General features: G+C 47.7%; 1 protein-coding gene across 7 annotated transcripts in view; it reads left to right on the top strand.

The window, feature by feature from the left end:
* The window catches only part of UBR4 (ubiquitin protein ligase E3 component n-recognin 4), a 150533-nt gene that overhangs the window by 19498 nt on the left and 112276 nt on the right, over window positions 1-18759 (top strand). For all 7 annotated transcript variants that reach the window (XM_058675913.1, XM_058675916.1, XM_058675908.1 and 4 more), the window contains exons 11-17: window positions 29-219; window positions 6790-6889; window positions 7001-7138; window positions 8533-8650; window positions 9497-9684; window positions 12391-12550; window positions 12659-12744. In XM_058675913.1, the coding sequence (XP_058531896.1) occupies window positions 29-219; window positions 6790-6889; window positions 7001-7138; window positions 8533-8650; window positions 9497-9684; window positions 12391-12550; window positions 12659-12744 (981 nt within the window). The remainder of the gene's footprint in view (window positions 1-28; window positions 220-6789; window positions 6890-7000; window positions 7139-8532; window positions 8651-9496; window positions 9685-12390; window positions 12551-12658; window positions 12745-18759) is intronic.

Genomic DNA, 18759 nt, shown 5'->3' with positions numbered 1-18759 from the left:
CATGCTGCCTTCTGTGCCTTGACAACAGCACTATCAGAACTTCCAGCTGCTGGGTGCCTGGTGCTTGTTAAACAGCCTTTTCCTCATTCTGAACCTGAGTCCCACTGCCTTGGCTGACAAGGGAAGAGAGAAAGATCCGCTGGCCGCGCTCCGCGTCAGAGACGTCCTATCCCGTACAAAGGAGGGAGTGGGCTCTCCTAAACTGGGGCCTGGAAAAGGGTATGTGTCCGTTTGATGAGTAAAAAATCGTATTTGTTTTGTTTCCCTGCCATTTCATATTGATGAGGAACTAAAGTTAATAACTTAAAAATTATTTTATTTTATTTTTGATATTGTTTACGTAGCTGAAGGGATGTACATTCATGTGAGTCTCCAATTAAGATCAGAACGGGGAGGTATGAAGCGTAGGTGGGTGGGACAAATGTTTTTCTTTCGTTTTCTCTCTCTTTCTGCTGTGTCTGCAGAGGGGGAAGAGGAGGGGCAGCTCCTTGCTATCAGAATATGTCAGCATCTAAGGATGGGAATGGTCATTCAGTGACACCGTAGAGCTTGTAATGTGGGGGAGAATGTTCTAAGGGTGTTACCCAACTGATTTTCATGCTTCTGAGACATCATTGCACCAGGATTGAGAAAAGTTTTCTAAGGGGTGCATATGGACATGCTGTCACTGCACAGGCATCAGAGACTGAGCAGTCCCAGTCCTGATACATGAACTCAAAAGGTTGAAGTTCTTGGGCATCTTCTGTGCAGTAGCCTCCAAGACCACCGAGGGGTGAGGCGACAGTGCTCTTCCTCAGCAGAAACATTGGAGGCAAACTGGTGGTGAAGAATGTCTGTTTATTTGAGAGAAGTCACAAGCTTATATAGGAGAAGGGGGCAGGCAGAAGGGCGGTCCTGACAGTACTTCCACCCAACAATGACACTGTGAGTGGCTAACAGATATGTCTATCTCTCTGGACCCTCCAGTGAAGTTAAAGGTTGGGAAGCACAGGAAGCTGTGTCTCAGGGCAGACTCCATACCTGCTGACAAATCAGGATGAATGTAACATTTGACTTCCCAGGGTTGTTTACAAAGGAAGTCCTAGCATAGCTAGATAAAGGAGCACAGAAGAGAGACTGGGGTGCAGCCCCGCATTCTTGTCTCATGCCCAGCAAACAGGCCATGTTGGGGCCTCAGTTTAGCCCAGGACACAATATGCTCTGTATCTATGGCCTCTCACATGGGCTAGGCAGGCAGAGATCCAGGGACGATCTCCCGCATGAATCGCATATGTTGCTTCTGGATCCAGTCTTGTCATGTTTAGGTTGGTGATGTGGCCCACTTTCCCCTTCTCTCTTAGGCAGATACTGCAACATAATCTAGCCAGGCATGCTGCTCAGCCCGTTTTTACTTATGCCAGTGTGCAAGGGCAATGCTACTTAGCTCAACCCAGGCCTCCCAGGTGGGCAGGTGTCTTGGCCTGACCCAGACATGCCCTCTAGTTTTCTCCTTCTAAACCATCTTGTCTCAGTTCCCTTACCTACCTGCAAGTACAGTGGCCCAGTCAAAGCCCTCCTAAGCCACTCCTTGTCCGTCAAACATGCCCCAGTGTTCCCTAGTCCAACATGTTCCTAGACCCGCTTCCCCCAGTAATCTGTAGGCCCCCACTGCCCAGTGGTACGCAGTATGACGGGGCCAGGTTGGTGTGTCCCAGCCTAGTGCCCTTGCATGTACCGGGATCCTATATGGATGCTGGTTCATATCCCAGCAGCTCCGCTTTCCATCCAGCTCCCTACTTGTGGCCTGGGAAAGCAGTCGAGGATAACCCAAAGCCTTGGGACCCTGCACTCATGTGGGATACCCGAAGGAAGTTCTTGGTTTCTGGCTTTGGATCGGCTTAGCTCTGGCTGTTGTGGTCACTTTGGGAGTGGGCCATCAGATGGAGGCTCTTTCTCTCTGTCTTTCCTACTCGGTGAGTATTTCTTTGCAAAATAAATCTTTTTTAAAAAAGGTAGAATAGGCACTGTGCTGATTCAGTGGCATAGTTACCAGATTTGGCATTAACCAGGCCCAGAATGCCCATAGCCATTGGCTGCTTTTCCCAGAAATACAGCACTTGCCTAGGTTACATGGCAGTCTAGGTAGTTGCCTACAGTTGGGGGTAGCAACTTTTTGTATTAGCAATATTTGGCTTCTGTCTGTTTTGAATTTAACAATTCATGATGGTTGTGGACCACTGTTTCTACATATTAGCTGCTTAGTTTTGGATAAGTCATTTTGACTTTTGATAACCCTTGACTCTGGCTTATTTCCTCACCTGTCACAGGGAGAAAGTTATTTTTTTGTAGTTTACATTGTAAGGTTTTTATGAAGTCCAAATTAGGAAAAATACTTCTGATTTGTAATTGGGCTTGTTTTACTTGGAGATGTGTATTTAGCCTGTAAATATGAGAGTGTTCTCCTCCTCTTGTTTGTTTCCTAAAACACTTGAAAGTGTTTTGATTAAGTCTGTGCAGAAAGCTTTGCCTTGGAGGAAAGAATTGCTGTTCATTCAGTTCCTTTGACATGCTAATCACTTGAGATGTTGAGATTTTTAAACTACAAAGAAACAGTGCTCTGGCCTTTGTAGAGTTTATTTTCTCTCTTCTTTGGAAGGACTAAGCAAATTAATTAAACACCTATGGTTAGTTATCACAAATAAAAATTAGTAGGTGCTGTAAAGAATAAGCCAGGGTCAAGAGTTATCAAGAGAGCTGGCAAGTATTTTAATTAGGAAGGTCCGTAAAGGTCTCTGCAGGCACAGTGTGGAGATAATGTGTTGAGAACGAGTATGCCAGGTAAGTAGGTAGAATGACTCAGGTTGGAGGCTTAAGTGTGACTGGCATTTCTGAGGACCAGCAAGGTCGATGTGGCTGGAACGGATTAATTGAGGGGCAGGGATTTTAGAAAACTAGGTGCCAGCGGGCCCGGCAGCGTGGTCTAGCGGCTAAAGTCCTCGCCTTGAAAGCCCTGGGATCCCATATGGGCGCCGGTTCTAATCCTGGCAGCTCCACTTCCCATCCAGCTCCCTGCTTGTGGCCTGGGAAAGCAGGAGAGGACGGCCCAAAGCTTTGGGACCCTGCACCCGCGTGGGAGACCTGGGAAAAGGTTCCTGGTCCCGGCATCGGTTTGGCGCGTACCGGCCCGTTGCGGCTCACTTGGGGAGTGAAACATCGGATGGAAGATCTTCCTCTCTGTCTCTCCTCCTCTCTGTATATCCGGCTTTTCAGTAATAATAAAAATCTTTAAAAAAAAAAAAAAAAAAAAAGAGTGAATGTGTAGTTGTTCCCCACCTTGCTAAACTCAACTGCCAAATCTGACAATTTGTCTGCAAATTAGTAATATCTATTTCTCTTAATTTAAAAAAAAAAAAGAAAACTAGGTGCCAGCATTGTGGTGCAGTGGCCTTCACCCGTGACATCAATTTCCCACATAAGAGCAGTACCAGTTGTTCCACTTCTAGTCCAACTTCCTGCTAATGTGCTTGGGAAAGCAGTGGAAGATGGCCCGGGTGCTTGGGCCACTGCCACTTTCTTGGAAGACCCAGGTGAAGCTCCTGGCTTCTGACTTTGGCCTTGTCTACTCTGAATGTGTGGCCATTTGGGGACTAGAGCAGTGGATGGACGGGCTCTCCTCCTGCCTTTCCCACTCTCCCTCCCCTTCTCCCTTTCCATCTCCCCCTTTCCTTCTCTCCTACCTTCCCCCTTCCCCTTCCTCTATTTTCTTGCCCTCCTTCCTTGCTCCATCCCTCCCTCTTTCTCTTCCTGTCTTCCTGTAATTGTGCCTTTTAAAAAATAATCTTTAACCAAAAAATTATCTAAAATTAGGTCAGAGAGGTAGGCAGTGCTAAATGCAGTGTGTAACTGTTCATGGGTTTCATGGGTTTATAGCAGGGACGATACATGACCTGATTTATTAATGATCTTCAAATGCAGCTGCTTTGTGGAGGCTGGACTGCAGAGGGCGGAGACAGGAAGGAGGGAAAACAGTTTGGAAGCTAGCACTGTATTCCAGAGCAGAGAAAAGGACAAGCTGAACTAGATTGGCCAAGACAGAGCAGGCATCCAGTTGGATATGTTGGAGGGTACAGCTGACAGGGTTTGCTCATGGCTTTAGTGTTGGCTCTGGAAAAAAACAACAACGCCACAAGTTTTTGGCTGGACAACTGGGCTGTGTAACATGTACATATACATATGTATTTGAGATTTATATATTTTTATTGGAAAGTCAGATACACAGAGAAGAGGAGAGACAGAGAGAATGATCCTCCATCTGCTGGTTCATTCCCCAAGTAACTATAGTGGCTGGAACTGAGCTGATCCGAAGTCAGGAGCCAGGACTTCCTCCAGGTCTCCCACGTGGGTACTGGGTCCCAAGGCTTTGTGCCATCCTTGACTGCTTTCCAAGGCCACAAGAAGGAAGCTGCGTGGAAGTAGAGCAGCCAGGCAGGATATGAGCTGGCACCCATATGGGATTATGACATGTGTAAGGTAAGGATTTAGCCACTGAGCCATCATGCTAGGCCCTGTGTAAAAAAAAAAAAAAAAAAAAAAAATATATATATATATATATATATATATATATATATGTACGTATATATAATATATATTTTATAAATGTGTGTGTTAAGGTTTATTTTTATAGTAAAGGCAGATTTATAGAGAGAAATAGATACAGAGAGAAAGATCATCTCTGCTGATTCACTCTCCAAGTGGCTGCAGTGGCTGGAGCTGAGTCATCCGAAGCCAAGAGCTAGGAATTTCCTCTGGGTCTCCCATGCAGGTATAGGGTTCCAAGTCTTTGAACCATCATTCACTGCTTTCCTAGGCTACAAGCAGGAAGCTATTACGCTGGGTCCGATAAATCCTGTTTTGATAAACTTGAATCATAAATTTTTGGAAACATGATTAGTTTTCATTTTTGGGTAAATTCCTGGAAGTGTAATTGTTACAACATAGAGCACACACATTCAGAATTAAGGGGTAAAAAGAGAGTTCCAGTTTGCTAGTTTGTTCTCCAAATAGCTGAGGTGCCTGGAGCTGTCTTGGGCCAAAGCTGGGTGTTTGGAACTCAGTCTAGGTTTTCCATATGGATGGCAGGATCCCAATTCCATGAGCCATCAGTGCTGCCTCATGGGGTGTGCTTGGCTCTAAGCTGCGGTCAGGAGCTGGGACTCAAACTCAGTAACTGCTATAGGAGGCAAATATTCTGCTAGCTGTAGGGGAATGCTGGCTCTGGGCAAGTGTATTTGTTAATTTGAAATGTTAAACTCCTAGAAAAATTGCACTGATTTGCATTGCTCTCCATGTGTGTGCGCATGCCTGCTTCTCCAGTCCTCTCACACTGGGGATCGTAGTCTTCATGCTTGCATAGCTGGAAGAATCCTGGTGACTTTGCTCTCACTGCTTTTCTTTGGTTGACACTGTAATCTTACTCCATTTTGCATGTTCATTAGTCATTGGGGTTTTTTGGGGGGAACTCTCTTATGTCCTTCTTTTATCTGTTTTTTTTTTTTTTTAATTTTTGATTATGGGCCTGGTACTGTAGGCTAGTGGCTAAATCTTCGCCTTGCATGTGCCGGGATCCCATGTGGGCACTGGTTTGTGTCCCAGCTGCCCCCGTTCCCATCCAACTCTGTGCTTGTGGCCTGGGAAAGAAGTAGAGAATGGCCCAAAGCCTGGGGACCCTGTGGCCGCGTTGGAGACCTGGAAGAAGCTTCTGCCTTCAGATTGGCTTACTCTGGCTATTGCCGCTAACTGGGGAGTGAATCATCAGACAGAAGATCTTTCTGTTTTTGCTTTTCTCTGGAAATCTAACTTTCCAATAAAAATAAATCTTAAGATTTTTTTTTACCTGATTATTTGAAAAGCAGAGGAAAAGCTAGCGAGTCAGACAATGGGAGATCTTTGATAGCAGTTCTCTCCACAGATTCCAAGGATAGCTAGGTGGGGCCCGGCTGAAACCAGGACCCCAGAATTTAATCTGGGTCTCCCACATGGGTGGTAGGTCCTAAGTCCTGACGTGTCTGCTTCTGTCTCCCTGGTGCACAGTGACAGGAAGCTGAATCAGAAATGCAACTGGAGCAGCCAAGACAGGAATCAGTGCCCATATGGGTTGCTGGTATTGTAGATAACTACTCTATGTGCTGTGTTACAGTTCTGGTCCCTGACCCCCCAAGACTATTTAAAAAATAGTTTAAATTACAAAACACGCAGAGTTGGGCAAGTTTCTTCTGGGCGGAGTATTCTTTTTTTTTTTTTTTAAAGATTTATTCATTTTTATTACAGCCAGATACACACAGAGGAGGAGAGACAGAGAGGAAGATCTTCTGTCCGATGATTCACTCCCCAAGTGAGCCGCAACGGGCCGATGCGCGCTGATCCGAAGCCGGGAACCTGGAACCTCTTCCGGGTCTCCCACGCGGTTGCAGGGTCCCAATGCATTGGGCTGTCCTCAACTGCTTTCCCAGGCCACAAGCAGGGAGCTGGATGGGAAGTGGAGCTGCCGGGACTAGAACTAGCGCCCATATGGGATCCCGGGGCCCCCAAGGCGAGGACTTTAGCCGCCAGGCCCTGGGCAGAGAATTCTTAACCTGAAACCTATAGAAACCTGTCAACAGGCTGTAAGTGTTTTTCAGTGACTGTGACCTCACACACTTATACAGGGTAAGAGCTACAGATTTTGTAAAAGATCTGTGAATCCACAAATGCAGGATGCACTGTGAGGTTGTAATTCATTTAAGATTTGTGTTTCCTCTTCTCTTTGTGCAGCCATCAGGGCTTTGGGGTGCTTTCAGTAATACTAGCTAACCATGCGATCAAGCTGCTGTCGTCACTGTTTGAGGACCTGCAAGTGGAGGCCCTTCACAAGGTGAGGAGATCACGCCCCTGGGAATTAGCACATTGAGTGCGGGTACAGTTCTGTTGACTTAGGCTGTTCTTTCTGGCAAGTCATTGTCTGAATTCCCTTGGGTTCCGTCAGGGTTGGGAGACAGATGGGCCCCCTGCAGTGCTCAGCGTGATGGCCCAGAGCACTTCCATTCAGAGGATTCAACGGCTGATTGACTCAGTGCCACTGACGAACCTGCTCTTGACGTTACTGTCAACTTCCTACAGAAAGGTAGGTGCAAATTAAACCATTATTTCAACGGAAGAACTTACAGCATGTCATCTTTTTAAATTAGATTGACAATAGTGCTGTGTTTTTTATTTCTGATAATTTTTTTTAAAGATTTATTTGTTCGAAAGTGTGTCAGAGTGTGAGGCAATAAGATCTTCCATCTGCTAGTTCACTCCCTAAAGGGCCACTGTAGCTTAGGGCTGTGCCAGGCCAACGTCAGGAACCTGGAACTCCTCTGGGTCTGCTATGTGAGCAGCAGGGACCCAATTCTTGGGCCATGTGGCGTATTAGCGGAGAGTTGGGTTAGAAACAGGAGCTGAGGCTCAAAATTGTCTCTGATACGGGATTCTAGGATGGTAAGCACTGGTTTAACTGCCTGTGCTGCTGTGCTGGTCCTAGTGTTAGTGGTTTTGAAGAAGGTACTTAACTAGTTGCACATAACCTAGACATTTGAGTTGACTGGTGACTACTAGGATGTGTTACGTGAGGCCACTTGGTGATTTGTGATGATTGGTAAGCTGAAGTAAAACCAGAGGACACATTTGGGGTGGAGGTTGTTACATTGCGTGACCTGCTACCTGGAATGCCTGTCTCCTTGACAGATCAATGGTTTGTGTTCTGGCTGCTTGCTTTCTTTTTATTTCCCCCTTTTTAAAAAGATACATTTATTTTTATTGGAAAATCAGATATACAGAGAGGAGGAGAGACAGAAAGATCTCCTGTCTGCTGATTCATTCCCTAAGTGGTTGCAGCGGCTAGAGCTGAGCCAATCCAAAGCCAGGAGCTTCTTCTAGGTCTCCCATGTGGGTTCAGGGTCCCAAGACTTTGGGCCATCCTCTACTGCTTTCCCAGACCACAATCGGGGAACTGGATGGGAATCGGGGCCCCCAGGACACGAACTGGAACCGATATGGGATCCTAGTGTGTGCAAGATGAGGACTTTTGCTGCTAGATTATCATGCCAGGCCCAGTTGCTTCATTTCTAATTCAGCTTTGTGCTAATGCGTTCTGGAGGCAGTGAATGATGGCCTAGTTGTTGGGACGGAGTTCTGGGCTCCTGGATTTTGCTCCTGACATGGCACTTGAGGAGTGAGCCAGGGGGTTGAAGGTCTTGGTCTCTCTGCTACTCTGGCTTTCAAGAATGAAAATAAATAAATAAGTATTAAAAAGAAAAATAACCCGTGGGTGCTCTGGAAGTTTTCCTGTCTGTATTCTTGCCACGTCGCTGCTGAGGCGTGCTTTGTGTGGTCCAGCCACTGAGAGTTCGTCATAAAGAAGAGAAAGACTTCTCAGATTTAGAGAGAAGGAATGAGCCACGGAGACGGTGGCTGGGGCTCAGCAGACTGGCCCCGGCGTTGTGGTCGCTGTTTCCCAAGGCTCTGCTGTCTCCCCAGGCCTGTGTCCTGCAGCGGCAGAGGAAGGGCTCCATGAGCAGCGACGCCAGCGCCTCCACCGACTCCAACACGTACTACGAGGATGATTTCAGCAGCACGGAGGAGGACAGCAGCCAAGGTAGGGCTGCCCTTGCCTGTCCAGGGATTCTTGCCCAAGGAAACAGTGGAGTGGGAAGTTTTCTAGTAGGTTTCTGTTGATGCTTCTGCCTGCCTAGCACTCAGAAATGACGTGTTACTCCAGTAGAGCAGCTTGAACTGTTGAGGATGGAATGATGGCCAGGGCTTGCAGCTGAGCCCAGGCTGCTCTTCATTGCTTGTTCTCCAAAATCCTGACACCTAACAGTTGCTCATATTTCTTCCCTTGGTGATTCATTTTGTGATACCTACCCTGAGCTCTTCATTGCTCTTCATTGCTTGTCCTCCAAAATCCTGACACCTAACAGTTGCTCATATTTCTTCCCTTGGTGATTCATTTTGTGATCCCTACCCTGAGCTCTCTCAAAGTGAAATCAGGAGGTATTGAGTTTGGCTGTTACTATAGATCTGTGGCTTAGGGAAGCATAAGGAGTGAAACGCATGCCTTGTAGTGCCTCTAAGTCTGGGAGAGAGTGAAAAAGCTAGCTACCTAAGCTTCACCTGAGAGTACGGGAGAGAGGCTTGATTCTCCCATCATGGGGTTACATTTGATTAAGGCATGTGTGAATTGCTTTTGTGAATGTGTGGCTCATTTCTAATAAAATGAAGTTGTTTCTCATTTTTGCAGCTTTATTGAGATATAATTAATGTAAAATTGTTAGGATGCTCTCATTTTATGCATGCATTCAGATGCGTTTTGACAAATCTACGTAACCTGTAAGCTCCACCACAGTCAGGATACTCTTCTGTGCCTTTTGATGTAGGCACCTTTGGAAAGCAAATATACCATTATTTTGAAAAGATGCTTTTTGTTCCGTTCTCTATTCAGATGATGACAGTGAGCCCATTCTGGGGCAGTGGTTTGAGGAGACCATCTCTCCCAGTAAAGAGAAAGTGGCTCCTCCACCCCCTCCTCCGCCGCCGCCACTGGAAAGTTCTCCTCGGGTGAAAAGCCCCAATAAGCAGTCCTCCAGTGAAAAGGGCAACATTTTGGCTAGTCGCAAAGATCCTGAGTTGGTAAGCATGGGTTCCTGGTTTCGGAGGTGGGCATCTGCAGGAAGGGATGTGGTGAGAAGCAGATGATTTGAATGTAACTGGATAACTACCTGTAACTGCCTGTAATGTTTAGTGATGTTTTTGTGTAGGACTTACCTACATTGGTAATATTTCATTAAATAACTTGTATTCCTTCTCGTGCATACCCTGGAAGGTAGCAGGAGATGGGTGAAATACTCAGATTCCTGCCACCTGAGTGGGAAACCCAGATGGAGTTTTGGGCTCCTGTGATTGACCTTCGTGTCCTAACCTGTTGCTCTGGCCATTTGGAGGGTGAACAAGTGAATGGAAAATCTATCTTTCTGAGTCTGTTTCTATCTTTCTGTCTTCTCTGCTTTCAGATAAATACAGTTCAATAAAAGAGGAGAGTTTGAATACTGCTTTTACAAATACTTGCTAACTTGTGACCTTGGGAAAGTATCCGAACTTCTCTAAGCCCTGGTTTTGTCTGTTAATGTATAGGAAGGATATTATGAAATATTATGAAAATAATGATGCCATATTTTGAAAGCTCTCAGCGTATGTCTCATTGTAAGAACTTGTTAAGTGTTGGTCCGCCAACATTTGTTAATCATTTGCTGTCCATATTAGTGATGAGTCAGGCACATTATCTAGTGAAGGGTATGGGCATTAAAGATTTATTTATTTATTAATTTTTTTTAAGATTTTATTTATCGGTATTGAAAAGGCAGACATACAGAGAGGAGGAGAGACAGAGAGGAAGATCTGTCTGTTGATTCACTCCCCAATGGCCGGAGCAGGGCTGATCCAAAGCCAGGAACCAGGATCCTCTTCCAGGTCTCCCACATGGGTACAGGGTCCCAAGGCTTTGGGCCGTCCTCTACTGCTTTCCCAGGCCACAAGCAGGGAGCTGGATGGGAAGTAAAGCAGACGGGAGTAGAACCGGCGTCCATATGGGATCCCAGCGCATTCAAGGCGAGGACTTTTTTTTTTTAAAGATTGATTTATTTTTATTACAAAGTCAGATATACATAGAGGAGAAGAGACAGAGAGGAAGATCTTCCATCCGATGATTTACTTCCCAGGTGAGCCGCAACGGCCGGTGCTGTGCCGATCCGATGCCGGGAACCAGGAACCTCTTCCAGGTCACCCACATGCGTGCAGGGTTCAAAAGCATTGGGCTGTCCTTGACTGCTTTCCCAGGCCACAAGCAGGAAGCTGGATGGGAAGTGGAGCTGCCGGGATTAGAACTGGCGCCCATATGGGATCCTGGTGCGCGGTGCGCGTTCAAGGCGAGGACTTTAGCCGCCAGGCCACTGCGTCGGGCCCAAGGCAAGGACTTGAATCGCTAGGCCGCCATGCCAGGCCCTAAAGATTTGTTTTTTCATGTAGCTTTGGTTATTTGTTTGAAAGGCAAAGAGAAAGAATCCTCGTTTTCATCTGCTGAGTTACTTCACAACTTACCACAAAGGCTGGAGCTGGGCTAGGCTGAAGCCTGGAGCCTGGAACTCCAATTCAGTCTCTTACGTGAGTGGCAGGGCCAAAGTGCTCGGACCATCCTTCCTTACTTTCCCAGGTCCATTGACTGCTGAATCAAAAGTGAAGCAGGGCCTGGTGGCGTGGCCTAGTGGCTAAAGTCCTCGCCTTGAACGCACTGGGATCCTATATGGGTGCCGGTTTGTGTCCTGGAAGCTCCACTTCCCATCCAGCTCCCTGCTTGTGGCCTGGGAAAGCAGTTGAGGACAAGCCAAAAGCCTGGGGACTCTGCACCCATGTGGGAGACCTGGAAGAGGTTTCTGGATCCTGGCTTTGGATCGGCATAGCATCGGCCGTTGCGGCTCACTTGGGGGGTGAATCATTGGACGGAAGATCTTCCTCTCTGTCTCTCCTCTTTTCTGTATATCTGACTTTGTAATTAAAAAAAAAAAAAGTGGAGCAGGCTGAGCTTGAACCACTGCTCGTACAGGTTGCCGATTTACCGGCCAATAGGGCCGGACACTAACATTAAATATTTACATGATAATTCAATTTTAATAGAGAAGTCCCAGGTATTTTATCTGTAATAGTGATTAATATAGACATCAGAATTGAATAAATACATCAGTGATGTTCTAGACTTGAAGACAGGGCCTTATAGAGGTGAAAGAAGAGGCTGATTATATCCTATGTAAGTCCTGTGTGATCCTAGGCTGTTTAGCGAAGCTGTTGTCTTAAATGGAAGTTAGTATTTTCTGTATCTGGTGGAGTTACACGGAAGGCCAGCATTATGATGCATTCGGTTTAAGCTGTTGCTTGCAACACTGGCGTCCTACTTGAAAGTTGGACTGGTGTGCCGTGCTCCATCTTCCAGCTAATACCCAGGGAAGACAGTGGATGACGGCCCAAGTACATGGGCCCGTTACTCATGTCGGAGACCAGGATTGAATTGTAACTCCCGGCTTTTGCCTTGCCCAGCTCCAGCTGTTGCAGGCATTTGGATAGGGCGTGAATTATTACATGGTAGATCTCTCTCTCTGTGTCCCTCTTTCAAAGAAGTAAATAAACAAATGTATTTTTAAAAAAATGACAAGGGGAAAACTCATATAGTTGAACTGCCCCATGTAAGTAATTTTAAATTTATTTTTATTGCATTAAACCTGTGGATGGATTGTGTTTCTTGTATTCTGAGCTTGTGATTCTGATCTGAAGTTTATCTGTTCCTTCCAGTTCTTAGGTCTGGCTTCCAACATTTTGAACTTCATCACCACTTCCATGCTGAACTCTCGGAACAATTTTATCCGAAACTATCTGAGTGTGTCTCTTTCAGAACATCATATGGCCACGCTGGCCAGTATCATCAAGGAGGTGGACAAAGACGGGCTCAAGGGTCAGTAACATGCCGTGTGCCTGTGAGGTGCTTCCTGGTGCGGTTTGCCCATTGGAGAGCAGTGTGATGTTGAGCTGGAGGAGTGATTAGCTTCCCTTTGTCTTCAAGGTTCATCAGATGAGGAGTTTGCTGCAGCTCTCTATCACCTCAACCACGCTTTGGTAACTTCGGACCTTCAGTCCCCCAATCTTCAGGTTTGTGTGCACCAAAAGCTTTTTGTTTGTTTTAAAGATTCATTTATTTTTATTTGAAAGGCAGAGACAGGGCCTGACGCAGTGGCCTAGTAGCTGAAGTCCTTGCTTTGAACCAGCGGGGATCCCCTATGGGCGCTGGTTCTAATCCTGGCAGCTCCACTTCCCATCCAGCTCTCTGCTTGTGGCCTGGGAAAGCAGTCGAGGATGGCCCAAAGCCTTGGGACCCTGCACCCATGTGGGAGACCTGGAGGAAGTTTATGGCTCCTGGCTTCGGATCGGCGCAGTGCTGGCCGTTGTGGCTCACTTGGGGAGTAAATCATCGGACTAAAGCTCTTGCTCTCTGTCTCTGCTCCTCGCTGTGTATCTGCCTTTGCAATAAAAAAATAAATCTTAAAAAAAAAAAAGAAAAGAAAGGCAGAGACAGGTTATCCATCTGCTTATTCACTCCCATAATGGACACATTGGTTAGAGCTGAGCCGATCTGAAGCCTAGAGCCGGGAACTTCCTCCAGGTCTCCCATGCGAGCACAGGGTCCCAAGGCTTTTGGGCCATCTTCTGCTGCTTTCCCAGGCTATAGCAGTGAGCTGGATAGAAAGTGGAGTAGCAGGGAATTGAACCAGCAACCATATGCGATGCCAGTGCTGTAAACAGAGGCTTAGCCTGCTATATACCATGGCATCAGCCCCTAATTGCTTGTTTTGAAAAGATCAATTTATTTGAATGATAGAGTTGTAAGTAGTGAGAAAGAGATCAGGCAGGGTGGGGAGAGACATAGGTATTTTTTTTTAAATATTATTATATTTTTCACAATCTTTACATAGTTAATTAGGGTAAAAAGGTTCAAGGGCTATAGGAAAGTGGGTAAGACTATTATTTCCGTATTGTTTCCTTCATGTATCTGAGGTAAAGGGGTATATTGAGGGAGAGGCCCTACCCTGTTTTCCCACCCACCCCAGGTCCTGGATGTAGGGCATGCTCTGAGATTCTTGCTGAAGTGGTTTTAATAGTTCACCAGTTATGAATCACTGCCAATCTTGTTACTCCAAGCATGATGAGGTCGTTGAAGAATCTACTGATTGACATAGTCTATTACAGAGTCTCCATTTGCCCAGTATTTTGCTGCCAACATATAGCTGAGATGGTTGATTGACTTGTTCTGTCTTCTGTATTTCTTGGTTAGGGTTCTGAGTCCGACGTTTCGATTGGGGAGATCTCCAAAGAAACTTTGTCTGAGGTGTTCTTAGACCAGATTCTTGTATGCACTAGCAAGTACAGGGCCCGGCATAGTCCATCTCCATGATCAGCTGGTGGTTGCAATTGCTGGGTTGGTTCTGTTTCAGCCCCAATGGGTGAACCAGTGGGTGATGCAGTCCAGCCTGGCTCTGCCCAGCACATACTCGGCCCTCGCATAAACCAGTGGGAGCTGCAGCCTAGACGGAGCGACCCACAGTAACCTCCACCAGGCCCACCCCTTACCCTGGTTTGCCAGTATGTGTAGCAGACTAGTCTAGTCTGTCCCATACCCATTTGGCTCTTGTACATGTCAATGGGTATTAAAGCTTAGTTCCATCTCATCAGCTCAACTCTCTAGCCCTCATGGATGCTGTTGGGTGCCTCTCTGTCTAGCCACCCCAACCCCTGTCCTAGTGTTTGTGCCCTCCCGTGGGAGTGGTAACCCAAGAGGGAGGAGCCTACTATTTCCCTCCCAGGCCTTTCCCACTCCCTGATTATTCACTCTCCAAGTGGTTCTGTAGTTTGACTTGACAGAATTAGCCCCCAGTGCCAGCTTCTGCCAGCTGATGCTGTGGCTAAGCCCAAACAACCCTCACCACTCTAATTGTAGATTGCACCAGTAGGAATAATCCACCCTGCCTGGCTTTTGCCTGATCTAGTCCACATGAGGCGCACAGGTGTTGTAGCCCTGCTTGGTCTGGTCTGCCCCCATCCCAGCTCATGCTCTCCAGTGGGAGTAGCTATCCTGCAAGGGAACCCCCACTTATTCCCCCTGCCGGCTCCGGCCCCCTCCTTTCCTGGTTCTCACATGTGCTGGTTGGGTGCTGCAGTCACATCTGGCACAGGCAACCTCGCCTTGGCATTCCGTATTGTGCACTGGTTTTTGTTGCGACCGAACCCGGCTCGACCCACACTGTTCTGGTGCTCGGATTTGTCAGTGGATGACATGAACTGATTCAGCCTGGTCTGCCCCCGACCCGTGCCGAATGTATGCCAGTGGGTAACTTTCCATGGCCTGTTCTGGGCTGTTTCCTATCATGTTTCTTGCGCTTACCCGCCGGGTCTGTGTCCTGCCAGAGGAGTTGCCCAGGCTCCTCCATCAGAACCTCTCCGAATGCCAGATTTTGCGCATACCAGGGGTCCATGAGCCATACCTACTCAGTTCACCTCCTGTCCTAGCAGGAACAGTGGCTTTTCCTGACTGCCATTCAAACCAAACTGGTCCTTGCTGTTGGATGTTTCAGCCCAGTCACGGCTCGTCCATACCCACATATAGCTCATACATGGCTCAGTTGGGGTTGAGACCTAGCCTAGTCCATCCCACATCTACCCTCGTCCTCCAGGACACCAGACGGTGTTGAAGTCTGGCCCAACTCGGTGCATCCAATCCCAGGCCACACTTGTGCCAAGGGAGACTACATTCGTTTCCTGATCAGAACGCAGCCCCCATTCCGGGCCACACGCCCCTTGGTGGGAACCTCAACCTAGCCAGGGTGTTCCCTTAGCTCTCCAACCAGGCCTGTTTCCAGCCATAGATCACATGCATGCCAGTGGTTGCTCTGACTCAGCTTGGCTCAGCCCCTCACCTGTCCCAACCTCTGCCTTAAACACTGTGGCTTAGTGTTCCTGGCTCACACAGACCAGTAAGTGCAAGAGCGTAGCTCGGCATGACCTGTGCTCCATCCTGGTTCCTAGTTTTGCTTGTGGGCTAAGGTTTGTTCAGTCTTTCCTGGTACACCCCGTTCCATTACCAATTGACACATTAACCAGCTGTTGGAGCTACTCTGCCCAGCTTGTCTGACCCCCAGGTCTGGACCACATGTTCACCAGCGGGAGCTATGACTTTGCAGAGGAGTTTCCCAATCCCTCCACTTGATCCACTCCCAAACCCAGTTCTCATACATGTCATTGGGTTTTAGGCCAGTTTCCGGCGAAGTCTGGTCTTCCAATTGGCCTTTTATGAGCTGGTGAACTTTGCAGCCCGGCCCACCCCACACCCTATTGAGGATGCACATTTGGGTGCTGCTGCCTTGACCAGTCCAGACTGTTGTGGGTTCCTTTACTTGTGATTGATGGCAGGCTCCTTGGTCACACCTAGCTTAGTCCATCACCACCCCAACTCTTGAGCTAACCATTGGGGCTAGAATTTCCACAGGGTTTGGCCCACACATCCCCCACAGAATCTACCCCCGGGTATGGTTTTCGAGTTCTAGTTAATGTAACGGCCCTGCCTAATGTGACCCGTCTCTTGATCCATCATCATGTCAGGTAATAGGATATCCTGCTGGACAAGTCCCGAGCCTTAGCTTTTGTGTGAACTGGTGTTCAGTGGTCAGCGTTGTTCAGCATTGTTCTTCAAAGGAAGAGTTACTGTCATTGAGAATCTTTAGGATTGATTCATGTTCCAGAAGCACAGTGGGTTCAACTTGGAGCTACCTAAGCAGCGATTCAAAGAACCAAAACCCCAGAGGTCCTGGCGGGGTGGCTAGCAGGCTGAGCCTGGCACCAAATGGCGCACTGGCAGCCCCGGGGGACAGCTCACCACGTGCACGAGGTGGCTGGAGTCAGGCTCCGAGCAAGAAGACGCCCTGTCCTGAGACCCACCAGCAGCCAAGAGGCTGCTGAAAGTTTAAACCACCAGGCCCAAGGTCATACCTCTCCCCAATCCCATCCACTGCCTAGTGAGGGTGGTGGGTGGGCCCCTGGCCTCTGCCCGCTCAGCCCCTGAGATACGGTATTGTATGTGCTGTTTTACTCCTCCAAAGGCTGCAGCAGCTAAGGCTGGGCCTGCCCTAACCCAGGAGATTTACAATCCATCTGGGTCTCCTATGTGGCTGGAAGTGGGGGAGGCAAGAACTGTTTGCTGTTGCTTTCCCGGGTGTGTTAGCTCGGCACTGGATCATGACTGGATCAGAAGGAGAGTGGCCAGGACTCCAAAACTGGTGCTCATATGGGATCCTCACGTTGCAAATAGTCACTTAACCCACTGCACTAAAATGGCTATTCTGTCACCAGGTTTTAGAGGATTTGGTTTCGGAAAAGTTTTTGATTGTTTTTACATCACCTTACTGAAATGCACACCAGGAGATTATTCTAGAGTGTCCCTATAATTTAATTAGGAATATTTGAATAGAAGATATGCGTGCTTTACCCCTAAATCTTGGTGTATAAAGGGAAAACTGCCAGAATGAACTACTGGTGGTTATTCTAGTAAAAATGTAAATGAGACATAAACAGGGAAATATGTGCAGTGTCGTTAGTAATTGAAGATTGACGTCACAGAAATTAAAATGCTGTTTTTTATTTTTATGATGTTTACATAGTTGAGATGGACAGATTCACATGTTGACCACTTTTTAGGGTGGGATGGATTGAGGAATGGGGGAAACTAGTTTTTTTTTTCCCTGTATCTGGAGGAAGGCAGGAGAGAAGGGGCGAGGGCCTCTCCCAACAGCCTAACCACATCAGTACCTGGAGATGAGGAATGGCCACTCCATGTCATGATAGGGTCCAAGGGTACTGCTTAAGTACACTAGTTCTGAGATGCTGTTGATTTTGTTGATAAAAGGATGAGGAAATCCTTCCAAGGTCCATTTACTGACATAGTCCACCTTGGTGTTTCCACTTCCCCATATACTTGCTGTCAAAGCATGGCTGGGAGAGTTGTAGAGTTTGTTTTGCCTGCCTTGGTACTACATGTCCTCTGCAGGCCTCAGTGAACTGGTTGTCATGTCCCCCATGTGCACCTGTGCATGCTGTCCACTGCACAGACTTCAGCAACTGAGGAGGCTGGTTCAGACACATGCATTCCACGGTCAGACCACAGATGCTATGGCTTTCCCTGTGGTTGGTTTCTGAGTCCAGCAGTTCAGTTAGGGGATGCGGTGTTCCCAAAGAAATTTTGTCCACAGTGACATGAAACCTGACTCCTGTGTGTGCCAGTCAGTGTGGGTCCAGCTTGGTCCATCACCCACATCAGCCTACACACACTGCTGGTTGCAGTTGCCTTGTCCGTTTTCTCCCCATCCCCATCTCATAAGCAAACCGGTACATGCTGCTGCCCACCACATACTGCGTCGTCATACACATATGTGGGAACTATTGCCTAATCAGAGTAAGCCCCCAATGACCCCCACCAGGCCCTATCCCCAGCTTTGGTGTCTGCACATGCCAGCGTATATAGCAGACTGGTCCATTCGGTCCCGCATCCCTTTCAGTTCTTGTATACATCGGTAGTTGCTTCATCCTAGCGCAGCCTAACCCACCCTACTATCCAGCACACACTAATGCCTATAGGTTCTACTCTTGTCCAGCCTGACCCACCTCCAGCCCTGATCAGCTTACGTGTGATGGTGAGTACTGTGGCCCACTCTGGATGGCCCGCCTTAGCTTGGCATTTGCCGGCAGCTACTAAAGCTTGTCTCGGCAGCCTACCCCAGTTCCAGCTCATGCTGGCAGGTGCTGCAGCCTGGCCCAGCTTAGCTAGCCCCCAGTCCCAGCCATAATGTGAACCAGCCAGTGTTCCGCAAGTTCTCCTCTAGGCCAACTCCCAGACCCAACATGGTCTATCTCCCACTCTAAGCCTTTGTGTGTACTGATGGATGTTGTAGCCCAGCCTGCCCCACATAAATTCTTGGGTGCATCTATGGGTGTTGAAGCCTGAACTAACCTCGCCTTTTGCGATCCCCAGCACCTTATGTGTAGGTGAGTTCCATGATGTTACCTAGTTTGGTCTATCACCACCCCCAGCTCTTCAGCAAACCAGTGGATATTGCAGTGCCA

Source organism: Ochotona princeps, chromosome 2 (genome assembly GCF_030435755.1).
Source record: "Ochotona princeps isolate mOchPri1 chromosome 2, mOchPri1.hap1, whole genome shotgun sequence".
Taxonomy (NCBI): Eukaryota; Metazoa; Chordata; class Mammalia; order Lagomorpha; family Ochotonidae; genus Ochotona; species Ochotona princeps.
Note: the sequence above shows the minus strand (reverse complement) of the source record. Positions and strands in the feature narration are given on the sequence as shown.